General features: G+C 34.9%; 1 protein-coding gene across 1 annotated transcript in view; it reads left to right on the plus strand.

Moving 5' to 3' along the window:
• Positions 1-16,717, plus strand: part of ZFAT (zinc finger and AT-hook domain containing) — a 291,294-nt gene that overhangs the window by 122,420 nt on the left and 152,157 nt on the right. Inside the window, 2 exon segments of the mRNA XM_072603001.1 lie at positions 8,390-8,578; positions 12,605-12,755. Coding sequence (XP_072459102.1) covers positions 8,390-8,578; positions 12,605-12,755 — 340 coding nt within the window.

The following is a 16,717-nucleotide window of genomic DNA, read 5'->3' on the forward strand; positions in this document are numbered from 1 at the left end:
AGCAAGGATTATGTTGATTACCACCATTACTATTTTATATTGTACTGGAAGTCATAAGGCAAGAAAAAGACATTGGAGGAATAACTGTAAGTAGTGAAGAAACAAACCTACCACTCTTTGAAGATATGATTAAATACTTTGAGAATCCTAGAAAATAAACTGAAAAACTAGTTGAAACAATTAACAATTTTTGCAGTGTTGCAGTATATAAAGTAAAACCATACAAATCAACACTATTTCTATATAACAAAGGAGAGTTACCAGGATGGTTAGAGAATTGGGAACTTGCCTTATGAGATTTAATTAAAAGTGAAGATAGTTAATTTGAACAAAAGAAACATTAAAAGTTTCAAATGTTTGCAATGCTATCACATGGAAGAAGGATTAGACTTTTTCACTTAATGCCAGAGGTCAGAACTAAGAGTAGTGGCAAAAGGACTGATTCGGCTTGATGCTATTAAAACTTTGAAATGATGAAACTAAGTGCCTGGCAGGTATGTAGTAATAACTTAATAAATATTTTTTATGGATTGACTTTCAGTTTATCATTTTTGGGGGAGAAATGTATTCATCTTAAAGTATTTCTCTTCATCCTGTGTTCATGATCAGTTTATGTATTTTTTCAAAGTTATTGTCTTTTTCTTCTCTTCTGCCATATTTTCTTCCACTTCTGCATTTTTGTGCTCCAGTTTTGTGATTCTCTTTTAGAACCTCAGTTACCTTGAGGAAGATTCCTCTTGCATGTTCTCTGTTGTCTAGTTTTTTGTTTTATTTTTTTCTGTCTCGAGAGCTCTGATTTCTGATTCAGTTATTGCTTTGATAGGACTGGGTAGAGCATAAAAAGCAGACTTCTGGTTTCTTGAACTGGATTTTTCTATACACAAAGTAGATTGAAGGTGGTATTTTAGTTTATAGAATTATATCAGAAGAATGTGTTTTTTTATATATTTTCTTGTTGATATAGTTTTAATTACTGTATATTCAACATATTTTTTTCTTGTTTTGAGCTTGTTGGATTAGGGGAATGAAGTTGGAAACAACTTGGTCCACCATCTTGCCAATTATGTGATAATCTCCATAAGGTTTTACAAACAAGAATGTCTTTTAAACTGGTTTTGCCCTTGATTTCCATGTCTCTTCTGTTGGCAAGTAAGTCAAGTTTTGCTGCTGGTTTTTAGGCTCTTTTTCCCGTTTATTTATGAGATTTGAGATATATCATTTTAAATTCTCAGTGTCCTGTCTTTCTCCTCGTTTTCCATATGCTTAAATACATAAGCTTGGGATTGTTACAGTTGTATGGTATAACGTTTTCTTACTTTTATTCTTTCTTCTTTCTTTGTATTAATTTTAATTTTTAGTTAATTGAAGTATTTGGAGTGTTTAATCTGTGAAAGAGAAGAGAAGACTTAGGAAACATGGTCACTGGGGCTCCTTCTAAATCTAACATTCTGTAATTCTGTAAGCATGAGACTTTTGTGTGATATTCATGTCTTATGACTCTCTCTTTCCTTATGTCTGAATTTCTCTACATATTTTGTATTGTATTTCCCTACGTAATTTTTGGTACTCTTACCTATGTTTACTTGTTCTTTGAAGTTACTGTACGTAAAATGTATGTGTGGATTTAATTTGGAGATTTTATCCGACTCTAAATAAAAATAAATAAATAAAAAAATAAAAACAGATAAAATTCTCTATTTTTTTGTCTGTTGGAGGTGTTGTCACATAAATTGCAGTTATTTTCATGGTACTTTTTTTTTTTTTTTGCAAAAACATCATGTCAGCTGTAATAGAATCAGTTGCTTCATGAAATGGCACAATTTCTTGTTACCTTTGGATAGGTGATAAAACCAACCTCTTCAGTTTCTTTTGCTTAGCTCTCCAATGAGAACCTCTGAGCAATCCTTCCATTTAGATTCAACTTCTGTTTTCTGGTTTGTTTTTTTTTAAATAGCATAACTGTCAAGATTGATACAATTCAGTTCTTTCTGTACTGTGCCCATTCATCAGTCACCAAAACAGGATCTCACGTTGAAAGTACCAACGACTAAGTTAAGGCTTAGAGACAGTCTAAAATTATGTGATTTAGTGTCCCTTGCCTCCTTTTCTGCCACTTTACTACTGGCAAAGATCTATTAAGGCTACAAAGAACTGAGAACTGTTTTGTATTTTTCTTTGTTTCATGAGTTACAATGGTCAAAGAATTTATAACCAAGTGAAAAAGCCAAGTCTACTACTGTTGAGCCTTTCTGTACTTAGCAAGGTTGGCCTTCAGATCACTGTTGCTGTCTGTTTCCTGGAGCATAACCTGAAGCCTTTCTAATATGTTAGAAACTCCCACAACTTATGTCTTTGAGCATCTACAGTCACCTCTGTTCCACATAATGAGACCCTGAAATGTATTCTTTTGGAGGTATATATTTACTTAAATCAAATTGAACCTGTATTTAAAATGATACCTTGTATGAATAAGTAATTTCTATTAGACTATCATATGCTGGTTTTGTCCTTTGTAGCTGGTTGTCCTTTAACAACTTCTTAAACAAAAAGGACTGAAAAGTAAAATTTTGTGAATGAAAAGCTTTTTAAAAAAGTGTTATTTGGAATACCCCTGCTGTATTAAAATTATTTCTGTCTTTACTGTTTTGTAAGCATGCAGTCATAGAATGTTAGAGCTATTCTGACCTCTTCATTTTACCCAATTTTCTAGATGTAAAAATAACAGACATTTACTTGGAGAAATATTATTAATGCATATAGGACTGCTATTTTGCTTAAAAGAAACGTATTGAACTTTGTACCATGTTCAGCTTTTTTTAGATCTGCATATATATATTATATGTATATATAATGTTCTGCTGGATTTCCATTTCATTATAATGTTAATGAGCTTAGTGTGTTCAGATTAGTAAATAAGATATTTTATAGCTATTTTTTAAAACCTAGAAAGCTCTCATCTTTTAAAATTCATTTAAAATATATTAGAAATGTTTCATTTAGTTATAAAATGAATACCTGAATGCTTTTCCCATAAAAACCTTGAAAATATATTTATAGAGCATAGCAAATTAGAATATTTCTTTTGATAGGTCTGCCAAGTTAGCCAAGTTTTTCATTTGCCTCATCTAGAGATTTTTCTCAACCAGCCCAATTTTCTAAGAGTTTGTATGCTTATTCCTATTTTTCATGGGAATTTATTAGAATATTTATGTATAGAGTTTGATCTATGTAAAATTGTAAAATAGGCAAAATGTATTTTTGGTAACATATTCTTCAATTTATAAAGACTGTCTTCAGATTTTCTAGTCTATTTCTAACTCATCTCCACTTACACAGGCTTCTATGCTATTTGGTCCTCCTTGGCCACAATATCTCATTTTTCAGATCTGTAAAACACATCGATTATTTAGATAAAACCATAGATGGCATGTTTTTCAGATTTATAAATGACATGAAGCTTATAGTGATGACTAATTCATTGGGTGACAGAATTGGCATTCAAAAATATCTTGATAGTTTGGAATGATGGACCACATTTACAAAGATGAAATTTATTAAGTATAAAGGCAAAATCTTGTACTTAGGTTTAGAAAAACAGTTGTATAAATGTGGCTTGAGAGAGATATGTTAGTAACTATAATAGCTCACATTGACTTGACACCTTAAGATCTGCAAAGCAGTGTATTTCTTTATTTGATCCTCATCACAACCTTCTGATGTAGTTGTTGTTATTCCCAACCCCCAAAGTCATCATTGAGGGGAGGGACCGTCTACTACCATCACTATCAGCCACCGCCAATAGTTAGATGGGATAGATCTCTGGGAGTGGCATTGACTTCTAGACAATCAGTTCTTCTCCAAGCCCAGTCCACATGGCCATCATCTGAGGAAGTAATTCCTGTGAAGAGCTAGCCAGCCATCCCCGCTGCCTGCCAAACAACTGTCACTCTTAGAGCATGCAGCCTAGCAACAAGGCACCCTGGGAAAGAGGCAGGAAGGCAACATGTGCTAGACAAGTCAAACTACTACCAGACAAATCAAATTACTACCATTGGCATTTCCTTGACTATTATCTTGTGATGGAGAAAATTCAGGATCCTGAATCCAAGAGCTTTTGGAATAGCATTGCTTCCAGCCCAGTTCCCTCAAACCATCATCCTGGGAAACAACCCCTGTAGAGATGTAATCTTGGAACTTCCCCTTCAGGTACATCCCCATTTATTGAAAACTCAGAAAAGAAAGTCTTTGCCCCTGTCAAAATGGTTCAACATCAGACACTGATATGATATTATCAGTGGAAATGACATTAAAGATGAGGTATTATATCTCCTTTGCAGCTGCAGCCTAAGTACCACAAGACTTTACTGTTTAACTTGCTGCTGAAGCCTTCCATATGGGGAAGGTTATATGTACTACAATATAAGTCAACAGCATAACATACATACAGAAAAAATACTGAGGAAAATAACAGCTTTAAGAAGAGGCTAACTCAATTGGAAAAAGAGGTCCAAAAAGCCAATGAAGAGAAGGAGGCTTTAAAAAGCAGAATTAGCCAAATGGAGGTGAAGGTTCAAAAGCTCACTGGGCAAAATAACTCATTGAAAGAGAGAATTGAGTTCAGGGAAATGAATGACAATGAGATAAACCAAGCAGTTAAAAAACAAAACCAAAAGTTTGAAGAAATAGAAGATAATGTGAAATATCTCATTGGAAAAACAACTGACCTGGAAAATAGATTCAGGAGAAACAATTTAAAAATTATGGGCCTACCTGAAAGCCATGATCAAAAAAAGAGCCTAGACATTATTTTCCATGAAATTATCAAGGAAAACTGCCCTGATATTCTAGAACCAGAGGGCAAAATATACATTGAAGGAATCCATTAATTACCTCCTGAAAGAGACCCGAACAGAGAAACTCCTAAGAATATTGTGGCCAAATTTCAGAGTTCTCAGATCAAGGAGAAAATACTGCAAACAGCTAGAAAGAAACAATTTGAGTATTGTGGAAATACAATCAGCATAACACAGGATCTGGCAGCTTCAACATTAAGGGTTCAAAGGGCTTGGAATGGGATATTCCAGAGGTCAGAGGAACTGGGACTGAAACCAAGAATTACCTACCCAGCAAATCTGAGTATAATACTTAAAGGGAATAAATGGTCATTCAATGATAGAGAGGACTTTGAATCATTCATATTGAGGAAAAGACCAGATCTGTATAGAAAATTTGACTTTCCAAGATAAGAATCAAGAGAAACATGAAAAGGACTAAGGATATATATAAGGATTCATTTGGGATATTTCTCAATTTTTGAAAATAATTTGTGAGTATAGATACTGTTTTTTTTTTTTTGTTTGTTTGATAGAATTGTCCAGTGAATCCATTAGGACCACCGACTCTGTTTTCTTTGGTAGTTCCTTTACAACTAAATTTATTTCCTAGTTTGATATTGGGTTATTTAATATCTTTAACTGATCTTCTGATAGTTTGGGTATTATATATTTTTGAAGGTATTCCTCTGTTTTTTGGGGCGATGGGGGTTTAGTTTTGTCTGCATATAACTGCATGTCATGTCCTGTTTATTCTTTATTTCTTCTGGTGTTGCTGTGGTTTTTCCTTGTTCATTTTTTATTTCATTGATTCATTTTTCTGATCTCTTTTTAAAAAATTTATATTAGGTAAGGGTTTATGAATTTTATTAGTGTTTTCAAAAAGTTAGCTTTTAGTTTTACTTATCATTTCTGTGGAATTTTTATTTCTAATATGTCTATTTTACCTCTAAATCTTAACATCTCTTCTTTTGTGATTATGTATATTTGTTTATTTGTTGGGTTTCTATTTTTTTTCAACATACATATCCAGTTAGTTTATTTTGTATTTTTCTATTTTATTTAATGTATATTTGTAAAGATATTTTTCTCCCAAGGACTGCTTTAGCTGCATCTCAGAAATTTTGGTATGTTTTTTCATCATGATCATTTTATTTCACATTGCTATTGATTGTTTTTAGAATTTGTTCTTTGATTCACTAATTATTTAAAATTTCATTTTCAAGTCTTCATTTTGGTTTGTATTTTTTGTTTCTGGTTCCTGAACCAATGACTATTTTTATTATGTTATAGTCTATAAAGGATGGATTAGCTATTTCTGCCTTTTTGTATTTGTTTTTAATACCTCTGTGCCCTTGTACATGATCAATTTTTGTAAAAGCTTTTTGTGATACTAGGGGGTATGTATATTCTTTTACATTACATTTAGAAGATGCCAAAACTCTTTAACCTCTAAATTTCTCTAGCAATTTTTTTCAGTTTCATATTTTCCCTTATGATTATCTTTCTGTTAGACTTATCTAAAACTGATAGAGGACTCCCATTACTATTGTGTTACTATCTATGTCTTCTTGTAGCTTGGACTTCCTTTACAAATTTGGATGCTAAGTCCTTTGGAGTGAATAAATGTATTATTGAGAGTGGAAAAAAATGATGAACAGGAAGACTTCAGAGAGGCCTGGAAGGACTTATCTGAACTGATGCTGAGTGAAGTGAGCAAAACCAGGAGAATGTTATATACATTAACAGCCATGGTGTATTGAGGACTGTCTCTGATAAACTTAGCCTTTCACAACAATGCAAGGACCAATTTCAAAGGACTCATGATACAAAATGCCATTCACATTCAGAGAAAGAACTAAGGAATCAGAATGTAGAATGAAGCGGACAATTTCCTCTTGTGTTATGTTTTGGTTTGGTTTTTATCATGGTTTCTCCCATTAATTTTATTTATTCTAGGCAACATGACTAATGTGAAAATGTGTTTAGTAAGAATGTATATATAGATCCCACATAAGACTATATGCCATCTGGAGGAGAGAGAGGGAGGGAGTGGGGGAAAAATTTAATACTTATGGAAGTGATTGTTGAAAACTGACAACAAATAAATTAATTAAATTAAAAAAAAAGAAAACCAAAAAAATAATAAAGAAATAAAAAAAAGTTTGATGATCTTAAAGGTCCTTTCTAAATCTGAAGTCCTATGTATGGTTCTTTGACTGATCAAGCACTTAAATCTCTGCTAATGATTTTGCTTGCTGAGTCCTGTGATTCCTTTCCTCATTCATTTACTCCTTTTACTCATCCAACAAATATTTGTTCCATACAGAGTATCAGCTAATATTTAACACTTCTGAAACAACATAATGCTTTATGCAAGTTACAAATACTTCTCCAGAAAGCTCAGGAAATGACTCTTTTAAGGAATATTTCAGATATAAGAGAGAGGGAGAGATTTTTCTTTCTGACATTTAAGCATCTTGTTGGCTATCTCACTTCTGAACTTTGATGGATCTCTATGGATGTGTTATTACTTCTACTGATGTAGATTACAACCCCTCCATAGCTTTTCATCTGGTGCATTTCCTGCCCAGATATTACCACAGATTATCTATGAAAGGTTTACTCAACACACAGAAAGCTTTCCCCAGATTCTTTTAATTTTCTTTGGATGCCAGTACCTCAGCAAGGCTGTCTTTACTTTGATAAGTGAGAGCTCCAAAGAAATCTCAGAAAATCTCATCAAGAAAAGAGAGAATAGTCACTGTTACAGTACTTTTTGCATGTTACATCATAATGGGTATTAGAAATGTTTTGTCAGGTGTAGCTACCTAGTCTTGGCTCGTATTTTAAAATTATGGCAAAAATATTCTCCTGTGATGATTTCCATTTGGGTTTTGGGAGGGTATATTTTTCTGGTGTTCCAAGATGTAAATACAAAGAGTTAGGGTACTGGGTCTTTGTGTACTATATAAACAATTTTTGTTGTTGAGTTGTTTTTCAGTCATGTTCAACTCTTTGTTGACCCCAATTGAGGTTTTATTAATAAAGATACTGGAGGGGTTTGCCATTTCCTTCTCCAGCTCATTTTACAGATGAGGAAACTGAGGCAAGCAGGGTTAAGTGACATGACCAAGATCACACAGCTAATCAGTGTCTGAGGCCAGATTTGAACTCAGGAAAATGAGTCTTCCTGACTCCAGGCCCAGCACTCTATCCATTGTGTCACCTAGCTGCCTGAAACAAGCTACATCGAATGCTTATTAAAATGCAAAGACTATTTTTAAAAAGATACAATGAGGTTATGGAACTCCATAGAATCTAGGAACAAGGGGATCTAGCAGATATGTTCATGTGTGTGTGCATACATGCGTATATGTTTATTTATGTCTTTTGCTTTTTGTATTACCATAATTTCCCTCAGTATCTCTTCTTATTTGGTATATATGCAGCTCTTTATATTTTAAAAAAATTGAGTTAATATGATACTGTCATCAGTGCAAAAGTATTTACATATGTTAGTGGATGATTTATGAATCTTTGGTCATGTTCCTTAGGTAATGATTCTGAAGTTGAACTTGACAGGAAAGAGAAAGAAGAGGAGCGGGAAAAGACACCTAAACGATCGCGGACGCAGAAGGCAGAGAAAGTCCAAAAAATCTCATCAGGAAAGGAGACAGTACAGTTTTCAGGAGCAAAAAAACCCATTATAAGTGTGGTTTTGACAGCACATGAAGCCATTCCAGGTAACTATGACAAAAGGTCAGTAGTAAAACTAGAATCTTTTTAGCATTGAGTACAACCGACATTATGTTTTATAATGTGTTGACTGTCCAGTGTGGTGAGGTTGCTGTATAATTTCTTTTTAACCAGTTTTCCTCTGCTGGCAGATGGTTCTTTTTCCTCTGACTTCTTCAAGTCATTACTGTCACTCCTAAAATATTCATTCAGCAGATGCTGTTTGCTCTGTTGTTTTCTTGTGATTTTCTTTTTAGAAGCCTCTTCTTGAGCACATTATCCTTTTATCTGACCTCTATATTTTTTAATAGCGATTCACCAGGTTCTTATATCCTGGAAACTTTTTATCCCTCCTTCTGTTCTCATAAAATGAAAATCTGTTAAAGAAAAAATAATTTATTCCATTATTTAAAAGGTCTTTTCCAAGAAAAGATTTTTAGCCAGAAAATGGCTTTTGGTAGTTTACATCTTCAGAATAATAAGACATTTTTCTAACCAGCAAGAGGAATTTGATCAAACAGAATAGGAAATAAAGTATATCACTTTAAGTATGGCTATAGTTTTATAAAAATCTATTTTTAGTGTTGATAATAGTAGTTCATCACTTACAATGAAAAAACAAAACCTTGAAATTTTAGGGGTGATGTAGCCCAGGCTCTGGAGAGCTCCTCACATAAGAAGAGCCCACATTTATATAGAAGCTTCATTTTCACATTTCTATAGGTTCATAAAATATTTTCCTTAGAGCAGTCTAGGTAGTGGAAGTATTGTTATACCTATCTTACCCATCAAGAAACTGAGCATCTGAGAGGTTAAGGGACTTGTCCTCTGTGATGTTGCCAACTCACTCTTCTCATCCCAAGATCATCAGTCCGTTGATTATACCACACCAGAATTAAATGACTTGAAAAGAAATTCATTGTGTCAGCTAAACTGTATTGCCATATTCCTGATTGGTATTATTCCAGAAGCTGAAAATTCTAGATTGTTTTACTGTTTGTCTCATCCATTGAGGTAATTTTTTGGGACTTAGGAGACCTGTGTAAAAGAGTCTGTCTGGCGAGGGATATTAAAAGTAAGATGCTTTTTTTTACTACCTTTTAATGCTTTTAAGGGAAGACTTTAGACCTAAGGAGATGCCCATGGGTGGGAACAGAGTGAGGAGATGGGAATAGGAAGGGGAGATAATCTTAGCAGCTACTGAGCCTCAGGTGCTATAGTCTCTAGGTCATGGAACCATAAAGTATGGATGATTTAATGATTCTCCTGTGGAGACAGTGTTCCTTGACTTTGGCACACCCAATATCAACTTTCTGTCTCTCAGAGAAAGTGTGGTAGATGGATGGGGTCCATCTCCTCCACCAGGGTGCCATGCTAATCCAGCACTTTGGGAGGGCTAGGAACTGACTCCTCACTCATACATGGAATATTCACAAACCTTAAATCATTTAGTCAACAAAGTGCATACTATGTGGAAATCTCTTAGAATGCTGAAATAGTCCTTGTCCTCAAGGAACTTAATGTTCTTTGGGGAGAGGCAGCATGAACAGAAATGAATATAAACCCAATAAATTTATGCAAATCAAATAAAAATATTGCAAGTTAATAGTGGGTAAGACAGTAACAGCTAGGGGAGCTAAAAGAACCTGATATAGGATGTGGCAGTAGATTTAAATGGCAAAGGAAATTAGAGATCTCAAGAAGTGGAAATTAAGAAAGCATGTATTCTAGGCATGGGGAACAGCCTGGGCAAATGCACCAAAGCATGTGTGTAAGGATGAGCTAGAAGACTTTTTTCCTCTCTGGATCAGAAGAGGGGAGAATAATACAGGAAATGTACTTTCAGGCAGGATTGTGAGGAGCTTTAAATGCCAAACAGAAGAATATATTTGGTCCCAGATGTAATAGCCACTGGAATTTATTGTCAATGGAGTTGCACGGCTAAGCATGCTTTAGGAATATCACTTTGGCCGCCATGTGAAGGGTGGGTTGGAGAGAGGAGAGATTAAGATAGGGAGACCACTTAAAAAGTTATTATAGTCTAGAGGAGAAGGCATGAGAGTCTGGATTGGGATAGTATCCCTCTGAGAGATATTGTGGAGGGAGAAGTGATATGATTTTTGCAGCTGATTCAATGATGAGGGAGATGGAATAGTAGAGGATGACTCCAGGGTGGTGAACTTAGGTGACTGGAAAGATAGAAATGTCTTCAAAAGAAATAGGGGTGTGAGCAAGTAGAGGGCATTTTGAGGGAAACGTGATGAGTTCTCCATTGGACTTACTGAACTTGAGATGTGTATAGGACATTCAGTTAGAAATACCTAATAGGCAGGTTGTTATATGTAGAACTGTAGCTCAGGCAAAAGACTTGCAATGGCTGTATAGATCTGTGTGACATCTGCATAAAGTTGATGATATTGGAAACCATGTGAGCTGATATGGTCATCAAGAATGTGCAGAAGGTAAAGGTCATAGCCTTAAGGAACATAAAGGAAACTTAGAGCCATCAGTTTTTATTGGGAGAGGTGAAACATTCAAAGTGCATCTGTTTGATTTTCCATTTCTGATGTCACAGGTAGGGAAATACCAATTAGCCAGGTTTCATGAATCTTGAAGGCAGGTAGGGCTTGGATTTAGGAAAACCTGAGTTCAGATATGGCCTCAGGAACTTACTAGGCTTTGAGACCCTGGCAAGTCACTTAATCTCTGTTTGCCTCAGTTTCCTTAACTGTAAAATGAGGATAATAATAGTATTGACTCCCTTGGTTGTGTTAAGGATCAAATGAGAAAATATTTGTAAAATTCCTAGGCCAGTGCCTGGCATGTAGTAAGTGCTTAATAAATGTGTATTTCCTTTCCTCTCTCTTTTCTTCTTTTCTTCCCTTCAGTCTTGCTCTCTGTGTCCCCTTCCTTCCTTAAAAGGTTCTAACCATAGAAGATTCTAGAAAGGGCAAAGTGTGCTAGTGCAGAGGAGGATGTTGTATAGATAATTTATTGCAAGAAAGTCAAGGTCCAGAAAATAAGGGAAAATTTTAGTATTGCTACACCTTTATTTAATGTTCTAAAGAAAGCAATTCCATAGTTCAATTAATAATCAATAGTATTTCTTTGATTTTTTTTCCCTTGTCTTCTAACCTATGATTTCATTATTGTCCAGAACTCTCTCTGAGGAAGTGCCCTCTATTCTCATAGGTCAGCAGTGATTCTGCCACTTGTATCCCTATAGAATTGCCTGGGGAACTGGTAGTTGAAATGGCTTGCCCATGACTTGAACCCAGGCTTTCTGACTGGGACTCTCCCTGTATCTGCTGGACTGTCCTACCTCTAATGATCTTGATCTTTTTTTTTTTTTTTTTTTTTTTTAGTGATTTGGAAGTGAATATGGGATAGGTGTAATCAGTAAATTATTTTTTTTTGCTAGGTTTGTGATAATCAGATTCAAGATTCTCCTTTTAAGGAATAAATTTATCTCTGTATGTTTTATTTGTGCCCATTATTGTAAAAGATGTGTCAAAATGAAAAAAATCATGATGGACTTGGAATCTTACAGGATATCATCCAGTTTAACCCCTTCATTTTAAAGATGAGGACACGGAACCCCAGAAGGTAAAGTGATTTGCCCAAGGTTGCATGTAGTTAGTGGCAAGGTAGTATAGGAACCTAAGTCTCCTGATACTCATTTCAATGTAAGTTTTCATTTATAATACCTCAAAGAAGCCATAGTAGTGGATTTTTTGTTGTTAGAATAAGGAAAATGATAGCACTTTCTTCAAATCTTAAGCGTTAACCTTTTGGGAAATAGTTGAAATTCTCTTGTTTTTGTGAATCAACATAATTATGTGAGCTGAATGGAAGTTAATGGCCCGACAGAGGATCACGTTGTAAGGAAATTTACTCCTATGTAATAGTTTACTCTCTAATAGTAAAATTCCTGCAAAAGAGTTTGTACTATGTGTGATCAAAGTTCATTTGTTGTACAGTTTTGACAAGCATTGATTTATTTCTATTTATTTCCATTTATTCCTCAATATTAGGTGCCACTAAGATTGTCCCAGTGGAAGCAGGGCCTCCAGAAACAGAAGGAGCCAATACCAAGGCCACCATCCCTGATCTAGCTCACCGGAGAGGGTACCAGGAGTATGCTATTCAACAGACACCCTATGAGCAGCCAATGAAATCAAGCAGGTGAAGTTGCATGCCTGGATTTATGTGTATTGCCAGTAAAGACTAAACACTGACTAGTGTCCTTTGCAGGGAAGAAGGATTATTAAATTAATTATTGAACATTCTGTTTACAAAACTTTGCAAAGCATCATCATATGTCTAAATGAGACTTTATGCTTTAGCTGTCAACAAATGAATATGTTAGCTGAAGCTTAGTCCATGTTGTTAAATACAAACATATGCTTAAAATTCTAAGGCATTATCATTTACTTATGAACACTAAGCACTAATGAATTTGAAGCATATTACTGAAAACAAACATGATAAACCTTAATAAAATAAATATAAACAAGGCCCTAATTATTGCAGATTCTGATTATTCTTCCTTGCAGTATATGTTAATTGGTGTTGATTCTTTAGCTGTGACATTTACCCACTAAGGTAGACAATGCAAATCTGCTCGCCTAAGTTCTGAAAACATTTTTGACCAGATGAAAGAAAGGACAAATGTAAACAATAGTCCCGCTGGTGCTTTCTTGTATCTGGTGGGATGTTCCATTAGTTAGTATCATTAGTACCGTGTGTCATTAAGTGGGAGCATCTTGTTTCATATGGACTAATAATAAATGCTTATTACTTTGGCAAATCTATAATGAGATTGAACCAACCATTATTCAATATTGTTCATTTGAAAATGAGAGAATGCTTCTCAGGCAATAGTTTAATAACTTCGCAATACCCTCAAGTCAGTAGGTGAGGGAATTACTTTGTGCTTCATATCCTCTTTCTTATACAGAGCTCTAACTCATCTTGTGATGGTACAAAAAGCAAGTTTAGACAATTTAGCATAACCATCCTATTCATTGCTTTTGGATAGGAAACATGGCATGCCTTTGCACTGAGGGTTTTACTAAGTATTCATGTAATTAAAGAGAAAATCAGAGCAAAGATTCTCCTAAGGCCATTTGGATTTTGTGTTGAGGAAGAAATGTTATAATTTGTTTATTTATTAGATAGGAAATCCAAGTTTTCTTCCTTTGGTGTTCTTACTCTATGTACCAAAAAAAAATATATTGCCTCCTGGTTAATTTCATTCATTTGAGGGAGATTCAAATTATTATTTTTTTTTTGTAAATTAGCCTTGGGTTTAGCATCTAGGCATACTGATAGCTTTAACTCAAATTTGAATATTTTAATTACATCATTTGAATGATACCCTCTGGTATTTATTGAACATGATACATTTAAATATTTTAAATTTAAATATAAGACAACTTGTTTTGATCAAGCATGATTGAGTGATAGTTATAAAAATATATATTTTACAATTAAAGTAGATACAGCTTATTGTAAACATTAGCAATTAAATTAATAGCAGTACTTATAAGGATCTACTTCACCATATTTAAGTTCCTAGAGGAACTAAAAAACACCATTTACATGTTTTCATTTCCTCATACTTCCCCCTGAATATAATGGAAAGATGTATTCATCACTGCTATTATTTAGTAAATCTAAGTAGCTGATGTAAGAACTAACGCCAGGTCTGAAACTGGACAGTAGTTTCCATGGAGAAATTGTATTAATAAACCCAAGGAGACTCTGTGTGTGTGTGTGTGTGTGTGTGTGTGTGTGTGTGTGTGTGTGTATGTGTATGTATGTGTGTGTCCTCATGCACATGCTCACATTGGTGTGATAGGGAAGAGATTGTTGCACAGCACTTTTTTCAGGGTGAATTCATTTAGATACTGCATTTGCCACAGTTATTATCATCTTTAAAGAAAGGTAACAGGCGACTGAATTTCCACAGATCTTAAAGGGGAGCAATATGATGAAAATGAGATATTAATTTATCCCATTTAACAAAAATATGTTAAACAGAAACATGACCAAGTCTTGACTGTCCTTAAAAAACTCCCCTAACCTATCCCTGGCTCAGCCAGGCTTTTGGAAGATGCTGCTGCCTCTCCTCTCCCTCAGTCCTCCAACATTTGTTAGCTGAGTTTGTTTTGTTACTCAACTGAAACAGTTCTGTTCAGTTACCAGTGATGGCTTCATTGCTGAATTTGAATGTGATGGTCCTTTCTCAGCCTTCAGCATTCTTGAACTCTTTGCTATATTTGATACTCTTGATCACTTCTTCCTCATCAAAACTCTGTTTTTCTTAACCCTCTTCTGTCTTGGATATCTATCTTCCTACCTGCATGACCATTCATTGTCAGGCTTCTTTGCTGGCTCATCATCCATATCATGTTCCTCCTTGGGGTTATTTCCCAAAGCTCTATCCTAGATCATCTCTGCATTTGCAATCTCAATGAACTCATAAGCTCCCATGGATTTAATTATCAATTAAACCCCTAAATCTAACTCCTGGCTCTTTACTTTGACCTTCTGTTTTGCATTACCAGTTGCTTAGTAGACATTTCAGAGTGGATATACTAGGAATTCAGTAAGTCCAAAATAAAATTCATTATCTTTTCCTCCAAACCCACCTTTCTTCCAAACTTCCCTGTTTTTGTTGCAGAAATCACAATTGCTTGAGTCTCCCAGTTTTGTCATTTTGGCATTATCCTTGACTTCTCATTTTCCCTGATCCCCATATCTAATGAACTGCCAAATCTTACTGTTTATACCTCCCCTATCTGACCCTTCCTTTCTGTCACCACTTTAGTACAGGCTTTTATCATATCTCACCTAGAATCTTTCAACGATCACTTCATCGATTTCCCTGCCTCAAGTCTCTGTTCAATCCAAGAGATTTTCTTTAAAAGCAAATCTCATCATGTCATTCTCCCACTCAGTCAATTCCTATGGCCCCCTTTTGCCTCTAAGACAAAATATAAACTCCTTTTGCCTTGAAAGCTCTTGTTCACTTGGCTCCCTCTAACCTATCCTTTTGTTTTCATTATACATTGCTCCCCTTCCCTCACTTTACAGTCCAAGCAGACTGGTCATATTTTTGTTCTTTACACATAACACTTCACTCTCTGAATCCATGCTTTTGCACTGACCATCCTCAGGTCTAGGATGTGTTCCCTTCTCTCTTCTTGCTAATAGAATCCCCCTTATGCTTTGAAAGACAAATAAAGCGTTATTTTCCACATGAAACCTATTCTGAGACCTCTTTTACCCTCAGCTGCTAAAGACCTAGTTACCTTGACTTAATTCCCTTGTATTTATTTTGCATTTAATTTGTTTATCTTTATTGTGTATGTATTTATAAATGTACATATTATCTTCCTCCAGGAAATGTAAGCTTCATGAGAATAACGGTTGCTTCATTTCTTGCATTTGTATGCACAGTGCCTTGTACTTGTGTGTATAGGAAGGTACACCTTAGATGCTTAATAAATGCTGATTGGTTAATTGATTGAAACCCATATTGGCCGCATGGTGCTAGAGAGAAGGGCTGTCCTTACAGCAAAGACACTTTGCTTCACATTTGGACGCTGATGTTTTGTGACCTCTTCAAACATTTAACATCTTTCAGCTTCAGTTTCCCTATCTGTGAAATGGGGATAATCTTTGCTTCACAGGATTGTGAGGGAAATGCTCTGTAAATTTTAAAGTGCTACATAACCCCAAATTACTATTACTATACACAGTGTACCATGCTAAGTGTGCATGAGGGAAATAGAGAGATGAGCAGTACATGAAAACTGCCCTCAAGGAGCTTTCTAACTGGTTGAGGACTATAAAATGCACAGAGTTACATATAGTGACATATTAGCATATGAAAAATACCCAAGAAGAGTATGGAATACTGTTAGATGACCCAGCTATTTCTAGCTGGAGAAATCAGGGAAACACTAGCAGGTTTCATTCACTCTACAAAAGTAAATACCAGTAAGCAAGCAAAATAAAAATATGATGGAATACATGAAATTCAGTTTTGAGATACATTATTTAATGGTTATAAATAATAGGCTGACAGCTGGTAATTGCAATGCATGTCATTTACTGTACATTCATCTCTTTTCTCA

The sequence above is a fragment of the Notamacropus eugenii genome, chromosome 4 (assembly GCF_028372415.1).
Source record: "Notamacropus eugenii isolate mMacEug1 chromosome 4, mMacEug1.pri_v2, whole genome shotgun sequence".
NCBI lineage: Eukaryota > Metazoa > Chordata > Mammalia > Diprotodontia > Macropodidae > Notamacropus > Notamacropus eugenii.